Source organism: Telopea speciosissima, chromosome 7, assembly GCF_018873765.1.
Source record: "Telopea speciosissima isolate NSW1024214 ecotype Mountain lineage chromosome 7, Tspe_v1, whole genome shotgun sequence".
Classification (NCBI taxonomy): Eukaryota; Viridiplantae; Streptophyta; class Magnoliopsida; order Proteales; family Proteaceae; genus Telopea; species Telopea speciosissima.
In genome coordinates this window covers 54,636,205-54,652,365 of record NC_057922.1, presented here as the reverse complement: position 1 = coordinate 54,652,365, position 16,161 = coordinate 54,636,205, and the positions used below count along the sequence as shown (strand labels likewise).

The 16,161-nt window shown below is 40.5% G+C and overlaps 1 protein-coding gene across 1 annotated transcript in view; it reads left to right on the top strand.

Moving 5' to 3' along the window:
- The first annotated feature begins 276 nt into the window (after positions 1-276).
- Positions 277-16,161, top strand: part of LOC122666925 (membrane protein of ER body-like protein) — a 46,707-nt gene continuing 30,822 nt past the window's right edge. Inside the window, exons 1-4 of the mRNA XM_043863038.1 lie at positions 277-822; positions 5,979-6,122; positions 6,496-6,603; positions 6,736-6,894. Coding sequence (XP_043718973.1) covers positions 6,050-6,122; positions 6,496-6,603; positions 6,736-6,894 — 340 coding nt within the window. The 5' untranslated portion in view covers positions 277-822; positions 5,979-6,049. The remainder of the gene's footprint in view (positions 823-5,978; positions 6,123-6,495; positions 6,604-6,735; positions 6,895-16,161) is intronic.

Below are 16,161 nucleotides of genomic sequence, written 5' to 3'. Positions count from 1 at the left end.
TTTGCCTATTGAGGATACAGAAATTAGCAATTAGTACATGCAGGATGATTATGTTTTTTTTTTGCCATTTCTTTTGTTTCATCTGTACCTCTTTTTTATTATGCTTATAGCATGGATGTAAAAGAGTGACATTTCTTTGATGATTGCCTACAGGTATTGAATACATTGATACGATTGCTAGTGGAAAGCCAGGAAATGAAAATTCATATTTTAATATAATAGAATCTGAATACGCCCAGACCCTGCTGTGGCGGGAGCCTCGTGCACTGGGTACGTCCCCCAACATAACAGAATCCAACAGTCAGAAGAGTCTCATTACTATAGATGGCCACATAAGAGATAGGAATCTAAAGGATGTCAGCCTCTACGATTTGCATCTTCTACCTTCTGAAAAGTCAAAGTCAGGTGGGAGTTTAAGTTTTGAGCCTATTGATAGTGAATTAGAGGAACATGCAGATGGTACAAAATTAGCAGACCAACGACAGGGAATAACTGAACTGGATGTTGAGAGGGTTATAGAGGAGCAGGATTCTCATGATTTTTACTGTCCAAACTGTAATTCTTGTATTACTAAAAGGGTTATTTTGCGTAAAAGAAAAAGGAAAATTCGAAGTATTCATTTTGATGCAAAGCGAGAGAAAATTGAAACAATAGTTAATTTGGATGGGAGCAGTTTTGCACCTGCAACCAATGGTGAAAGTTCTGAGGTAGCTGAATCTGTTCCAGATGGTAGTCCCACACCTCCAGTAAATGACCGTGATCATGGTACAAGACCAGACATATTCAGATGTTTGTCGTGTTTCACTTTTTTCATTCCAACAGGTATAACCTTAACCTAAACCTACAGAAATGGACTTTTATTTTCTACCAAATTCTACTGTGATAGTTCTGTCATTTAACCATTGTCTCATTGTGAAGGTGATAAAATAATTGTTTATTATTGTGAATTAGAAACTCTATACACATGTATACATCATTGAATTTTCAAGGAAGAAATATATTTGCATATTGTATTTGTTGGAAGTGTGTCCATCAAATCAATATATAAATTGTTTAACATTGATTAATTTGTGTAATTGTAATGGCCTGTTCTTGATCTAAAATTTGTTCACAACTAGGGACAAAACTGGGCATTCTGTTCATATGGTTGTACGCTATATGTTCTCAGGAATGGAGATTCCAGACACAAGAGCAAGTATAAATATGTGTGTATATTGAACTGGATCACATGAAATCCTGAATGGATTATTGTCAGTTCTGTAAAGAAATATTCTCATTAGTAGATTGCAACATAATTTTGGTGTCAAATTCCGATTCTCTATATAAAACATTCTGATGGACTAGGGTGGTGACAATAATTGTTTCCATGCCTAAAGGTCCATTATGCCGTATTGCAAGGCGGGGGGACTTGGTTGTAATAAGGCATATGTGTTATATCCACTTTTTTGTGTCCTTGAATTTGAATATCTTTAGTTGAGAATTAGAGATATAATTGTTTAAGGAATCATAGGTGGATTACCCATGGTATACTACCTCTTACCAATCAGAGCAAAGTAGGGTTTTAGCAGCTTTCACTTTGTATACAAGACGAATGCATGTAGCCTCTCTCCCTACCTGCAATTCTTTCTCCTTAGAATTGCAAGCACAGTCTCTCCTCTCTTTGAGTTTTGAGTTAGGGTTTTGAACCCTCCGTATGGAGAAGAGCGTCTACTCTCCACTCTGCACAAGAGTTTCTATGAGGATCCTTGCATATTCCCTTCTGCTGGATTGGGCAAGAACTGTATTCCCTAGGAGGTGTGCAGGCCTGTAAACGGATCGGATTTGGCTTGGATACGGATCAGATGTGATCGGATCTGGATATTCCTTGGTCGAATATGGATACCTCTAAACGGATTCGGATGCGGAACAAATTCGGATTTTCGACCATCCTTTTACATCTTTGCCTTGTGTAACCCGGACCTTTCTCCCCCTAGCGGTTACAATTCTCTCAATCCATATCTATTAGATCATGATTCTCTTTTCCTCATATTCTAGAACCTGTTGAATCTTCAAAAACCCTCAAGATCCTTATTTACTTAATTTTTTATTATTAAATATTCAGATATTTTTTCTGGACGGATTTTTATCGGAGTATTTGGATTTTTTTCCGGATATCTCTAAACGAATACAGATGTCCCTAAACGGATACGGATGCGGATCGAATTTGGATTTTCGGTTATCCATTTACAGCACTAGTGTTGTGCTTGTGGTAAATCAGATAAGCCTTCCCCCTCCATATGATAAATTGAATACTCTAATACTACATGAGGCATGATCTCAGTTTCATTAATCAATAAAAATTGTAAAAGGGCATAATCAATCAACAGTATTGCTTGCTCATATGCTTTTGAGTCAGAAGTTAGCAGTCCATTTATTTGCTAAGGGTGTCGAATAATATATTACCTTATGGGATCATAACAGGCAAGGAATTAGTGGTCATGGGTTTATTTTTGGGTCATCTATTGCAGAACTATGGGGATAATTTTATTGTTTTTGTATTGGGTTATTATCATATTTTGGGGCTATATCGAGTTTTTTGGTTATATCATTCTTTTATATTTTTCTAATAACATCATATATTAAATTATTAATAGCAAATGGGTGTAGCTTGTAAGTTATCATATGGTTTAGTTGTGTTGTCTAAATAAATATGAGTTTTATGACGTTCTCTACGTTTTTTGAGGGGTATGGAATAATTGAGTTATTTCTGTTGGAAGCTCAAGCTTCAACCATGAAACCCAATGTTGGTTTTCCTTTCTCCTCCCCTTCTTCTTTCCTTTTTTTTTTTAAGCTGTCACCCACTGTTTTTTGTAAATCAACATATCTGCTTTATTCTTAATCTCGTTATATTATAAATCATAAAACCCAGTCTAGTCTTAAATCCTAACCCTAGATCTAAAACCTAAATTATCTTAGAGGGCAGGCCTCGGCCCAATGGTAGGGTTGCTCTATTGCAACATGGTGGTTGTGGGTTCGAATCAGGAAACAACCTCTCTGTGAAGCGGGGGTAAGGATGCTTACATATGCCCCTCCCTAGACCCTGCACCTGCAGTAGCGGGAGCCTCTTGCACTGGGTGTGCCTTTTTCCCCCCCTCTATGTTAGAAATCAATAACCAATGCTACTTCAGCCTTGTTTTCTCTTATTTGGCTACTACTTATAATATATGTTCCTCTCCCACCTGTCCTACCTAGTTGTGAAGTAATTGAATGAGCTTTCTTACAGAACCAAAACTACTTTGAGAGAATAAGTTTTGTCCCTTGCATGGTGGGCCTAAAGCAAAGCAACAGAAATATGCAAAACTCCCCAAGTTGAACTTAGTCCTCCTCTTTGTTTCTCTCCATGGAAATGTTTTTGTCTAGCTAATGTAATTCAACTCCCAAGATGCTTCTGCACCCACTTTCAGCTGATATATACAATCAGTTCATTTCCTTCAAGTAGATATATTATTGAAGAACCATGCTTAATTGTCTTACTCCTTTAGCCATCAAACATCTGGTTTTTGTTCCCAGTGGATTCCTTCTTCTCTTTTGCTGAATAAATTGATTTGTTTATTGAAACCAATACTTTTGACATTTCTTGGCCTGATTATCTACTATCTTAATTTTCTTAGAAAGCCTAAGTTCCCTTTCTAGGTGGACTATCAGTTTGAGTATTTTCTTTAATTCAACGGCTATGGTTTGTCAATTTGGGAGCTGCCTCCAATTGATCAACAAAGTTCTCAAGGTCAACAAGTAAAAAGGGCTACCAATGTATGTGCATTGAAACAGGCTGTAAAGGTGAGATAGGGTGCCTCACTGCCTCATCTGCTGTGTAGGATAGGGATGCCCAGACCCATCAAATGCAATTGCGGGAGGGAGGGGTTTACAATGGCGATACATTGTCCAACTCACTTGTCTCTTGGTCAGGTTCTCGCCAAAATATGAAAAGAGTTTGACACGTTCATGGTAGCCTGGTAATTTCTTTTGTTTTCGTTTCTTTTTTTTATTATTATTTATTTCTGTTTTTGTCATGGACAATTCACCGACAAAATTGATAGGATTTTAAATTGAAAGAGGTGGGGTTTTTACCTTTGGTGCAAAGGAACCTTCATTGCCTTCCCCTTCAGACATTTAGCAAGATTTTGTCCCAGTTTGAGCCTAGAACTACTCCCTTTGTTTCTACCTTTGTGCTGGGTGTAAGCACCAAAATAGTACAACATCGACGATACCTGTAACCAGGTGCAAAACCAGTAAAGCAAAAAATAAGGTGAATGAGGCCCGAATGCACACTAAAAATGTAAAAATAAATAAGAGGTCAATAAACAACTCAATGCTGGCTTCTTAGAGGTCACTGAATACCCAGAATGGTTGGCCAACGTTGTGCATGTCCCAAAAAAAGATGGCTGCGTAAGATGTGTGTGGACTTCAAGGACTTAAACAAAGCAAATCTGAAGGACGATTTCCCCCCACCACACATAGAAACCTTGGTGGACAACACCACAAGACATGCCCTCCTGTCATTCATGGACGGATTCTTGGGATACAATCAAATCAAAGTGGCTCCTGAGGACATGGAGAAAACATCCTTTATCACCCAGTGGGATAAAGTAATGCCCTTGGACTTGAAAAATGCTGGGGCTACCTAATAGAGAGAAGCCACTACCATCCTCCATGATCTTATGCATAAGGAAGTGCAGGCATATGTGGATGACATGATAGTCAAATCCAAAGAGCAAGAATGTCACATAGAGGCTTTGAAAAAATTCTTTGAAAGAATCAAAAGAGTAGAAAGTAAGATTAAATCCTTAAAAATGTCTATTTAGCGCTATCGTGGGAATTCTAGGATTCATGGTGAGTTGGATAGGAATAGAAGTATACCCTACTAAAATAAAGGCAATTATGGAATGCCACCACCTAAAACTGAGAAAGAAATTAGAGGCTTCTTAGGAAGAATACAATATATCAGTCGTTTTATAAGTCAGCTAACGGTGGTGTGCGAGCCCATATTCAAGTTTGTTGGAACTGCTTCCTCTAAAAGGCCGACCTAGGAAAGGGAGGAAACAATATGTATATCAAACAGGAGCTCTAACACGGTGGACTATCCAAAGGGGGACACGGGTGGATAAATAATTCAACACCTGCCCGCTCCCAGGGGAACTCAATACCGTGACCCCTGCCTGCTCTGTACCATGTTGGAACCGCTTCCTCTAAAAGGCTGACCTTGTAGGAAAGGGAGGAAACAATATGTGTATCAAATAGGAGCTCTAACACGGCGGATTATCCAAAGGGGGACACTGGTGGATAAATAAGTCAACAAAGTTTCTCAAAAAGGATTACTGTTCTAATATCCTTTGAGAATTTTCGATCGATTCTCAGTTCTTGGTTTCCTACTTCATGTGGGATTTTTCAGTAACTAAGAATCTGACCATTAGATACAGACAAGTTTCTGATATATTGTTCCCCTGTTAACATTAGGACTCGACCTTTTGACTAGATCAGAGTTGTTGATCTCGAATGCTAAACAAGAGGAGTTCTTGGTCCTAATTGAATTCCATCACTGAGATTAAGGTTTCTAAAAACTAATTTGGGTTGGGTAAAATAAAATTAGGAATAAGACGTGATCAGGACGCTTTGGCTTTGTACCTAGACTATTTTGCCAAGGCATAAGCGGATCCCTTTTCTCCTGATATTAAAATTTTATTCAATCTTGATTTCTAAACTTGCCGCAACTCTGGTTATTTGACTTCCTGGATTTCAGTAACCTATCACTTTAGGCTTCTAGAAACCCATAAACTCCATGAGCATATCCTACTTCTATGGTTAGATAAGGATGCATGACTTCGTTGACTCTGCTTGATAATTATTATCTTTGTTCATTTCTCTTCAATGATTTATAACTGATAGCAGTTTAAGACTCTTTAGATGGACTGTAAAGTTTGACCATTTTCTTCAACTCACAGGTAGTGGCTTTAAACTATTCTGGATTCATGGAGGTCGTGGCAAGGGTGAAAACACACAAAGCCCTGAACAGATGCCCGTGAGGACCATAAATTGGTTTTCCTCTTTTCTTGGGTCGATCGGAAGAAAGGAGACTGCTGAGCAAGGTGAATATATTGATTTAGGAATTTTCAAACTATTGAACAAAGTCAGAAACCAAATCCTGCATGAGATGTAGTAACCAGTAACAAGTTCTTCTTGTTACTGCTTATAGGTATTTCATGTTGCAGCAATGCTGGCAGATGCCCTCTTTTTGTACTAAATCTTCAAAGGCAGTTTTTCCCCTTTTCTTACTTTATAAGTAATCATTTTCTTTAGAGAGTGATCTGCAGGGAGTAATTTAACTTCCTGCAGGCTGCATCATTAGGTCTCAGTGTCTGTATTTCAAGGTTTAGAGATATATGGTTAACATCCACATGGTTTTGACTGATGTCATGCTTATGTTCCTTAATTCATCTGTTGTTGGATATGTTGATTCAGTGGAGGTTACAACTCATCATGTTGAAGAAACTGCTGAAGCATTGAGAGAGTCAGAATATTTGCCTGAAACTCTACCCAGGCAACAAATGGATAATCTTTCAAATCAAGGTGTTCCCTACTTCCCTCACCTAGTATCTCTCTTTTGCACTCCTGCTTTCTACTTTCTTTTCTTAAGGTAATGAAGTTTGTGATTAGAGGTGCCAGGCTGAACTAAGGTACATTTTATCTCAACGTCTACAGGCTGTTCCAAGCCTGTGAATGGTGCAGGCACAGGAATTGAGCAGGTTGAGGATATTTCTTGCTTCTCCCTGAATGAAAAGTCAACTTCTGTATTCATTGAAGAAGTGAAAACTGATTTTGGAATGAAACAAGATGGTACAACGGAAAAGATCAGCAAAGGTAGCCAAGATTCTGAGTTTACATGTATAGGTCACCTCTGAGATTGTCCTTTCCCAGTAATGACTTGTTTCGTGATGCGGGCAAAGGCTATTGTGGACCATCAATTGCTCTTTGGCATCTAAAAATGTTCCATTATTTCCAAATTATCCCATGTTTTTTCGAAGTCCTCGCCAAAATTAATGACTTCACACCTACAACCAGAATTATATTGGGTTCTTTCCCCAAAGAAAACCTCCAAAATGTTTTTATGAAAGGAGAGGCCTACATCATTATAAAGTAGGTTTTGAGATGCTGAATTGGACATAATCTTAGCATTATTGTATTAGATTTATGATGTGATGTACGGTGTAGTAAAGAAGCTTGATCGGCTTAAGGTCCTGGATTGGCTTTAATCTTCTTTCATCAATTTCAATTTTGATGTGGAGGTCGACACATTAATCAGGACCAATGCTGATCAGCGATTGTTGGTGCTGATTGTCATGGTTTTCACCTGCTATAAGGGTATTGGGTCCTCTTTTCTTTTTCCCTAAATTCCTTCGCTTCTCAAGTCTGCAGTTTTTCTTGATAAAATGCCTGATATTTAATTTAACAATTTAATTTTTTTGGTGTTATTTGAGAAGCATTTGCAGATGGTAACACTATTTCAGTTCCATCTTCAAAATTTGTAACCATCAAAGAATCTCATGTGAATGAGAAAATTAAGGTTTCAGCTGGGGAATTTCATAAAGATATGCACAATGTCAATGTGACGTTTGTACAAGCAACAGTGCTTTCAGCAGAAACTCAATCCGACATTGCACCGAAGGATGGTGTGACTAAGAAGACTGATGGAGGTATGCACTGAAACTCTCTAGGAAGTCTTCAATTGGGTGGTCCATACTCCAAAGGGATAGTGTATTCTCCCTCCAGTTGTTTATTGTGTACGTATGTGTTTCTTCTATTCTTTGCTAGTTTTGGTTATTGTGGCTGCCTTAAAGATCCTCTAAAGTATTTATCCCATTTGCAAATACTCATACCAACTGTAGGAGAAGAACATGGCCTGAAATTATATTAGGCAAGTTTATGATGGTTGGTGCATATCTGCCAGACTCTCTGACCCCACTCTAGGAGGGTTCTTATTATATATTACTTGTTCTTCTACATCATAGAATGGCTTGATTAACCAACTTGCTTATGCTATATTTCATGATTTCCAAAGGCAATGTTTTTTCTTTCTAATGAAATAGATTACAAGACAGCCGCCAGCATAATTGTCAAGGCTCCAAGGCCTCCAAGTAGAGTAACATATTCCAGGTATATTTCCTCCATCTTTTGGATCTGGGATCCTTAAAACATAAGGCAAATAGTCACCTTGGGCATCAAGGCTACCCTTGTGGTGGCGTCTTGACAACTATGGCTGCCAAAACCACAATTTCCAGCTGTTCCACTAAATTTCTGACTGTCTAGCTTCATGGTAGGTTAGAGAGTTATTCACTACCTAGTTCAGCCTATTCATAAGAAACAGCTCTTTGTAGTTCAAAACACATGGGTAATGAAATAAAAAATGGTCAACCAATTCACCCAGATGCAACTTGCATACATTAGGAAGACAATGGCTTCTTGAAATGAGTTGGTAAATCATGAGTACAGTGACTTTTGCAGCAGTGAACAACAAAATTTGAATTTTAATAGAAGTTCCTTTGACCCAAACGATATCTGGAGGAGAAGTAGCTGTTCCTGGCTTTCCATCTCATTGAGCATCCACTTCAATGAATATTCCTTTAGCATACCAAATTCCATATTTCTTTTATCTTGATTGCCACTAGGCCCTGCTACTGCTATTCCTTTTAGCAAATGCAGCATGGGTTAGTTGGTTCAGCTCCCAGCATATTTCTAACCAATACTTAATAATTTATTGATAGTTATCATCAAATAAGAAAATAGCATGCCATATGTTTTTTATTAAGAAATTCAGAAATGTTTTGTAATAGATCATTTCTAACAAAATGGTTGAGAGGGGGAGTATGGTTTAATTATTAGACAGCGATAAAGGGCCTAAGGTACTATTTGGAGAAGGAATAATGCAGGCTCAGTTTAAGGGTGGGTTTAAATTTTGGGCCAGGATTTAGTTCTAGGTTGGGTTTGACATTGTTAAAATAGGCTACTTTACCCGATAGGGGTAATTTAGTCCTTTAGTTTTATCTTTTAGTTTTATTTCTTTTTCTGTATTTTTTCCCTTCAGCCGATCTCTATTTGGGATTTAGTTGGAATAGGAATTCCTAATAGGAATAGGCAAGGGAGGCATTCCTACTTTCATTATGAGTAGTTGTAATTCTGATTATTATAAATAAAGGGGCTGGGTGATCGATTTTGGTCATTCAAGCATTCAAACACAGGGCTGTTTACATGGTATCAAAGCCACCTCTGATCTGAAGAGCAGCCCCCTCGATTTTTTTGTTTTTTCTTCTCTCTCTCTCTCTCTCTCGGCTTCTGGTTTTCTTCTTCTCCACCACTCTCGGACTCTCTATATCATTTAGGGCAGCAACTTTGAGGTGATCCAATGGAGATTTAGCTGCTGCCCTCAATGACACCTCACTAAAGATCATTCAAACCTGGGTGAGATCAGAATCTGCCGCAGGTTTCCTCCAAACCTTGGAGATCGAGCTGCTGCCTTTTTCAAGCTGGATTTCTGTGTTATTTTTGGAGATTGATCCCTGCCCTTATTGATCTACACCTTACCTACTTTCAGATTGCAGCTTTGAATCCAAACAACATCAGATTCAAACCTGCGATTCCTTTACTTTCAGCTATTCCTAAATTTTTTAAAATTTAGGGTTTCTTATTTTATCATCAGAAGTTGCTGTTTTTTTGAGGGCTTATTCCCCACCACCTGCAAGGCATGCGATCCTAGTTTGAACCACTTCTGAGGGTTAAATTTGTGGGAATTTAAAAACCCGTGCACTTACATGATGTCTGACATCACTACAGCTGACTCTGATGGATCTTCTCGACCAGAGTATCTTCCTTTTGCTTCTCCCACCAAACTAGATGGGACAAATTATCTAATGTGGTCCAGATCCACTTACCTTACTATTGCTGGCCGAGGCTACACAGGACACCTTACAGGCACTACTCCCATCCCTATTGAAGAAGGAGCTGCCCTGACTAAATGGTTATCTACTGACTCCATGGTTATGTCATATCTTATTCATTCTATGCATCCTTCAATTGCACCGGGCGACCTTCTCCTAGACACTGCTGCCCAGATATGGAAGGCTGCCAAAGACACCTATTCACAGGTAGGGAATGATGCTCAGATATATGAATTAAGAAAAAAAATCCATGATACCAAGCAGAATGATTTATCCATCCCTCAATACTATGCTGAACTCCGCAAGTGCTGGCAAGAAATTGATCATTACTCTGATTATCAGCCCACTAATGCCACTGACATTGCTGCCTACAGAAAGCATGTTGATAAAATTAGGGTTTATGATTTTTTGGCTGGCCTTAATGTGGAATACGACCCAATTAGGGTTCAGATTCTAGGCAAGGATCCTTTCCCTACTCTGGAACAGTCCTATGCTTTGGTTAATAGTGAAGATCGCCGAAGAACTGCTATGCTTAACACTACACTTCCTGATCGATCAACCTTGCATACTGGGGTTGGTTCTACTCCTTCGGTTGCTGACACTTCTAAATCTGAGAAACCAGCAGTTAAATATGAGCATTGTGGCAAATTATGGCATACTAAGGCCACCTGTTGGAAGATACATGGTAAACCAGCCGACTTTGATGCTAAACGTGCTGCTCGAAAATCGAAAAACAAAGCTAATCATACTGAGGCTGTCACTCCTGCTCCTCCTACTGACACTGGACTGTCCAAGGATGAACTTCAGGCTTTTCGTCGTATGTTACAGGCTTCTGCTACTTCTACTACTTCTACTACAGCCAGTTCTTCCACGCCTCCAGGTTCACATTTAGCCCACTCAGGTGTTTCTTTTGCTGGTCATTGTGCATCGGTAGTCTCCTCTCTCTGGATCATAGACTCCGGTGCCACTGATCATATGACTGGATCCTCCAGCCTCTTTACTCGTTACTCTCCTACATCTGGTAAAAATAAAGTATGGGTGGTTGATGGCTCTCTCTCTTCTATCTCTGGGAAGGGCTCTATCAGTTGCACTCCTTCCTTACCTTTATCCTCTGTTTTACATAGTCCTAAATTTACCACTAATCTTTTTTCCATCAGTAGTCTTACTTGTGATTTAAATTGCAAAGTAATTTTTTTTCCTTCTCACTGTGTGTTTCAGGATCTGGCAACGGGGGCGACAATTGGATGTGGTAAGATGCATGGTGGATTGTACCTGCTCGATAATGGGAGTCCTACTTCACCACCACCTTTGGCTTCTCCTATACATCAAAGTGCGTTAGTTTCTTCTGAACTTCAACAATTGCATAACAGACTAGGTCACCCCCCTTTAGGAACATTATCCCTTTTATTTCCAGCATTAGCTAAAGAATGTCATAGAAACGAATTTTTTTGTGAAGCCTGTGTTTTGGCTAAACAACATTGGTCTACTTATTCCATTTCTAATAAAAGAAGTTCTTCTCCTTTTAATCTTATTCATTCTGATGTTTGGGGTCCTAGCCGGAAACCATCTCTCAAAGGCCATCGTTGGTTTGTTTCTTTTATTGATTGTTATTCTAGGAGTACGTGGGTCTATTTAATGCACAACAAAAGTGAAGTTTTTTCTTGTTTTCAAAATTTTCATAAGATGATTCAAACCCAATACAATGCTACTCTCAAGATATTGCGGAGTGATAATGGTAAAGAATACATGGATGGTCAGTTCCAACACTACCTTGTTGCTCATGGTATACTCCACCAAACCAGTTGTGTCGATACCCCAGCTCAAAATGGTGTGGCTGAAAGGAAAAACTACTACCTCCTTGAGGTGACTCGGGCTCTTATGTTTGCCCATTCTGTCCCTTCCCAATATTGGGGAGATGCTGTCCTGACTGCTGCCTATCTCATCAATAGGCTCCCTACCCGAGTCCTTGACTCTGACACCCCTACTTCTTTACTGCAGGGTTCTTCCTCCTTTGTCGTCCAACCTAAAGTTTTTGGTTGTGTCTGTTATGTTCGGGATACCCGCTCTCCTGGCAAGCTCGAACCCCGTGGGGTCCGTTGTATTTTCTTGGGATATTCTCCATCCCAAAAGGGATATAAGTGTTACCATCCTCCTACACGTTGTACCTTCACCAGTATGGATGTTGTCTTTCATAAAACTCACTCCTATTATCAATCCACACCTCTTCAGGGGGAGACTTTCAGTGAAGATGTGATGGTTGACCTTCCGGTACAGACCCAGACCCAGGCCCAACCACCTATTGTTCTCACCCCTCAACCGACTATTGCTTCCACCCCTCTTCCCTCTGCTGGTGCCCAACAGGATTTTCCCCAGGGGAGAACTTAGACGATGCCTTTGCTGGTCCCCAACAGGATTTTCCCCAGGGGGAGAACTTAGATGATGCTGAAAATCCTATTGGTGACAATTCCCTTCAGGGGGAGATGACTCCAGTCCAACAAACCATTAGGGAATTTCAGAAGAAAATCATCGACTCTAATCTCAAAACCTATTACAAGGGACATTTCAAATACAAGCAGCTCCCATCCACTGCAGCACCAGCACCACCACAGTTGTCGGCCCTGGAACCAGATCAATCGCCAGGTAACAGATCTTCTCCTGATTTACCTATTGCTCATCGTAAAGGTATTTGGGCTTGTACCCAGCTTCCCATTTCTCATGTAGTCTCTTATGACTCCCTTTCTCCATCCTTTCGTACATTTGTCTCTTCTCTTTCTTCTGTTCGTATTCCCCAAAATTGGTAAGAAGCTTTTACAGATGGAAAGTGGAAAGCAGCAATGATGGAAGAAATGCAAGCCTTAAAAAAGAATGATACATGGGAACTTGTGGTTCTTCCTCCAGGAAAGAAACCAGTTGGATGTAAGTGGGTGTTTGTGGTAAAACAGAAGGTAGATGACATTGTGGATCGATACAAAGTACGTTTGGTTGCAAAAGGATTTACTCAGACTTATGGGATCGATTATCAGGAGACTTTTGCACCAGTTGCGAAACTAAACACCGTCAGAGTGCTACTTTCTTGTGCAGTGAATTTGGGCTGGGAGTTACAACAATTAGATGTGAAGAATGCCTTCCTCCATTGAGAACTTGACGAGGAAGTGTATATGGACATTCCACCAGGTTTCTCTTGTGATAAAACTAGCGGAAAGTTTGTAAATTGAAGCGTGCTTTATATGGGTTGAAACAGTCCCCCCGTGCTTGGTTTGGACGATTTCACAAGGCAATGGTCTCTGCGGGTTATAAGCAGAGCAATGCTGATCATACCCTATTGTTGAGATGTGTTACCCGATATTATAAAGGTATTTTTGGTTTTTTATTTATGCTTTATTTATGTACTTTTGAATAAGGGTAGGATTGTAATTTAGGTTGTGATACTGTCCATGTGAACAGTATCCTGAACAGTGTCATGAATAGTATCGTGAACAATGTTTCCCTTTGTAATCTCTTTTATTATTATTATTATAAATAGAGAGCTTGACTGATCTCATTGATCATTCAAGCCATTCACGAAATTCCTGTTTTGTTAACATGGCATCAGAGCCAAATACACTCTGATCTAGGTTTTCAAAACCCACCTCCCTCCCTTTGATTTTTTTCTCCTTCCCTCCATCGAGCTTCTTCCCTTCTTCTTTCTTCCTTTCTTTTGGTTCTTCTCCCATTAGGGCAGCACTACTGAGGTGATCGTAATGATCTAGCTGCTGCCCCAATATACCTCCTTTTTTATGCCTCTTTTTTGGATCGAGTGGAGCTGAAGCACTGTCTGCGATTTGAAGATTCCTATTTTTTTTGGAGATTAGGCCTCTACATTTGTTTCGCCTGCATCTTCTATTGTGGGATCTTTATTTGATATTGTTCTCAGCCCCTATTCACTTCATCAGATTGGTTGAAGACCCCAGCCCCTTATCGATCTCTCTTCTCAGGGGTTTTTTTCAAAACCCTGATATTAATCGATCTTGGGGTTGGGCTGCTGGTTCCTGCTGCATCTGATTGGCTCCCTTGCTGCCTTCATTCAACATCATTCCCAGCCTACATATCTGAGATTTTTTGCTCCAATACAGCCCTTTTCTATTGGGGGTCGATTCCAGAATTTTTTTGGATATTTTTTGGTTGTTTGCTGCTTCATTGAAGATTGGTTACCTGCTGCAATGACTGGTTCAGATTCTTCTTCGGCCTCTTCTAGCATTGATGGCCAGCCCCGGACTGATTTTCTTCCCCTTGCTGCCCCAATCAAACTTGATGGCTCTAACTACCTGAAGTGGTCTCGATCTACCTATTTGACAGTAGCTGGCCGTGGCCTCACTGGCCATCTTCTTGGGACAACAACTAAACCAGTGGAAGAGGGTTCTCAGCTCAACAAGTGGTTATCGAATGATGCGATGGTGATGTCCTACTTGATCCATTCTATGCAAGGGGATATCTGAGACAATTTTCTTCTACTGGACACTGCCCATAGTATCTGAAATGGTGCCAAAGAGACTTATGGTCGCACGGGGAATGATGCACAGGTCTATGAGATTAGAAAGAAGGCTAATGCCACTACTCAACAGGAGCTCTCTGTCTCCAAATACTATGCTGCCCTCAAGAACATGTGGCAGCAATTGGATCATTACTCCGACTATCGTCCTTTCACGCATCGATCCGCTGCCTATCGCAAACACGTTGACAAAATACGTGTCTATGATTTTTTGGCTAGACTAAATATGGAGTTTGATCCTATTCGGGTGCAAGTACTTGGGCAGTCCCCTTTTCCATCCCTAGAGCAGGCCTTTGCCTTGGTTCATAATGAGGAATCTCGTCGGGCTGCTATGCTGCATTCCTCTATTGTTGATCGCTCCGCCTTGCAAGTTACTTCCAGTACTCCTTCTCTTACCACTACTGATGGTGGTACTGCTGTCCCTAAAGGTCCTGTCAAGTGTGAACACTGTAACAGGCTCTATCATACTAAGGCTCAGTGTAGGAAGCTCTATGGGAAGCCTGCTGATTTTGAGGAAAAGAAAGCTAGTGGGAAGTTTAAGCCTAAGGCTCATATGGCTGATTCTCCTACTACTACTGCTGCTGCCCCTTCATCTGACATTGGGCTTACTCAGGATGAGCTCCTAGCTTTCCGTCGCATGCTACAGGCCTCTTCCACTGCCTCCACTACGGCATCTACACCTGCTGCCCCTCCTGGTTCTAATTTTGCCTCAGGTACTCCAGTCAGTAGTCTGTGTGCATCGGCTGTATCCAGTCCTTAGATTATAGATTCCGGTGCCATTGACCACATGACTGGCTCCTCCCATGTATTTCATCTTTATTCTCCATCTCCTGGCAAAGACAATGATCGAGTAGCTAATGGTTCCCTTTCTCCTATTAATGGGAAGGGTTCCATACGCTGCTCACCTACCCTTTCATTAAAATCTGTTTTGCATGTTCCGTCCTTTTCTACCAACCTTCTCTCTATTAGTAGTCTAACTAGAGATCTGAACTGCAAACTGACTTTTTTCCCTTCTCATTGTGTCATACAGGATCTGGAGACGGGGCGCACGATTGGGGGTGGTAAGATGCAGGGTGGTCTCTACTTGACCCGGGTCAGCCTTCCTACTTTGCATTCGGCTTCCTCTCTGACTCATCATTTACATCCACCTCGTCCCCGACCTTCATCTCTAGGCTCGCGACTTGGTCATCCATCCCTTAGTACTTTGTTCCTTTTGTTTCCAAGCTTGATTAAGCATTGTAATAGGAATGAGTTTTTATGTGAGGCTTGTGTTTTGGCCAAACAGACTCGTTCCAGTTATTCTTCCTTAAATAAAAGAAGTGAGTTTCCTTTTGCTTTGGTTCATTCTGATGTGTGGGGCTCTGCCCGTTGTACTTCCCTTTTTGGTCATCGATGGTTTATCTCGTTTCTTGATTGTTATACTCGTGCCACTTGGGCATAGTTGTTATGGCGTCGCCATGGCGTCCTGGCGCTGGAGAAGCCTGCATGGCGACCTACGCCATGGCGTCCTGCTTGATTTCTTCTTCCTATCTCTCTTTCCCTCTTCGATTTCTTCTTCCTGTCTCTCTTTCCCTCTTCGATTTCTTCTTCCTGTCTCTCTGTCTCTGTTTTGCAACTAAGAAGTCGCCAGATTTGATTCCAGGAATTAAATACTCCTTGCTTAGTTGA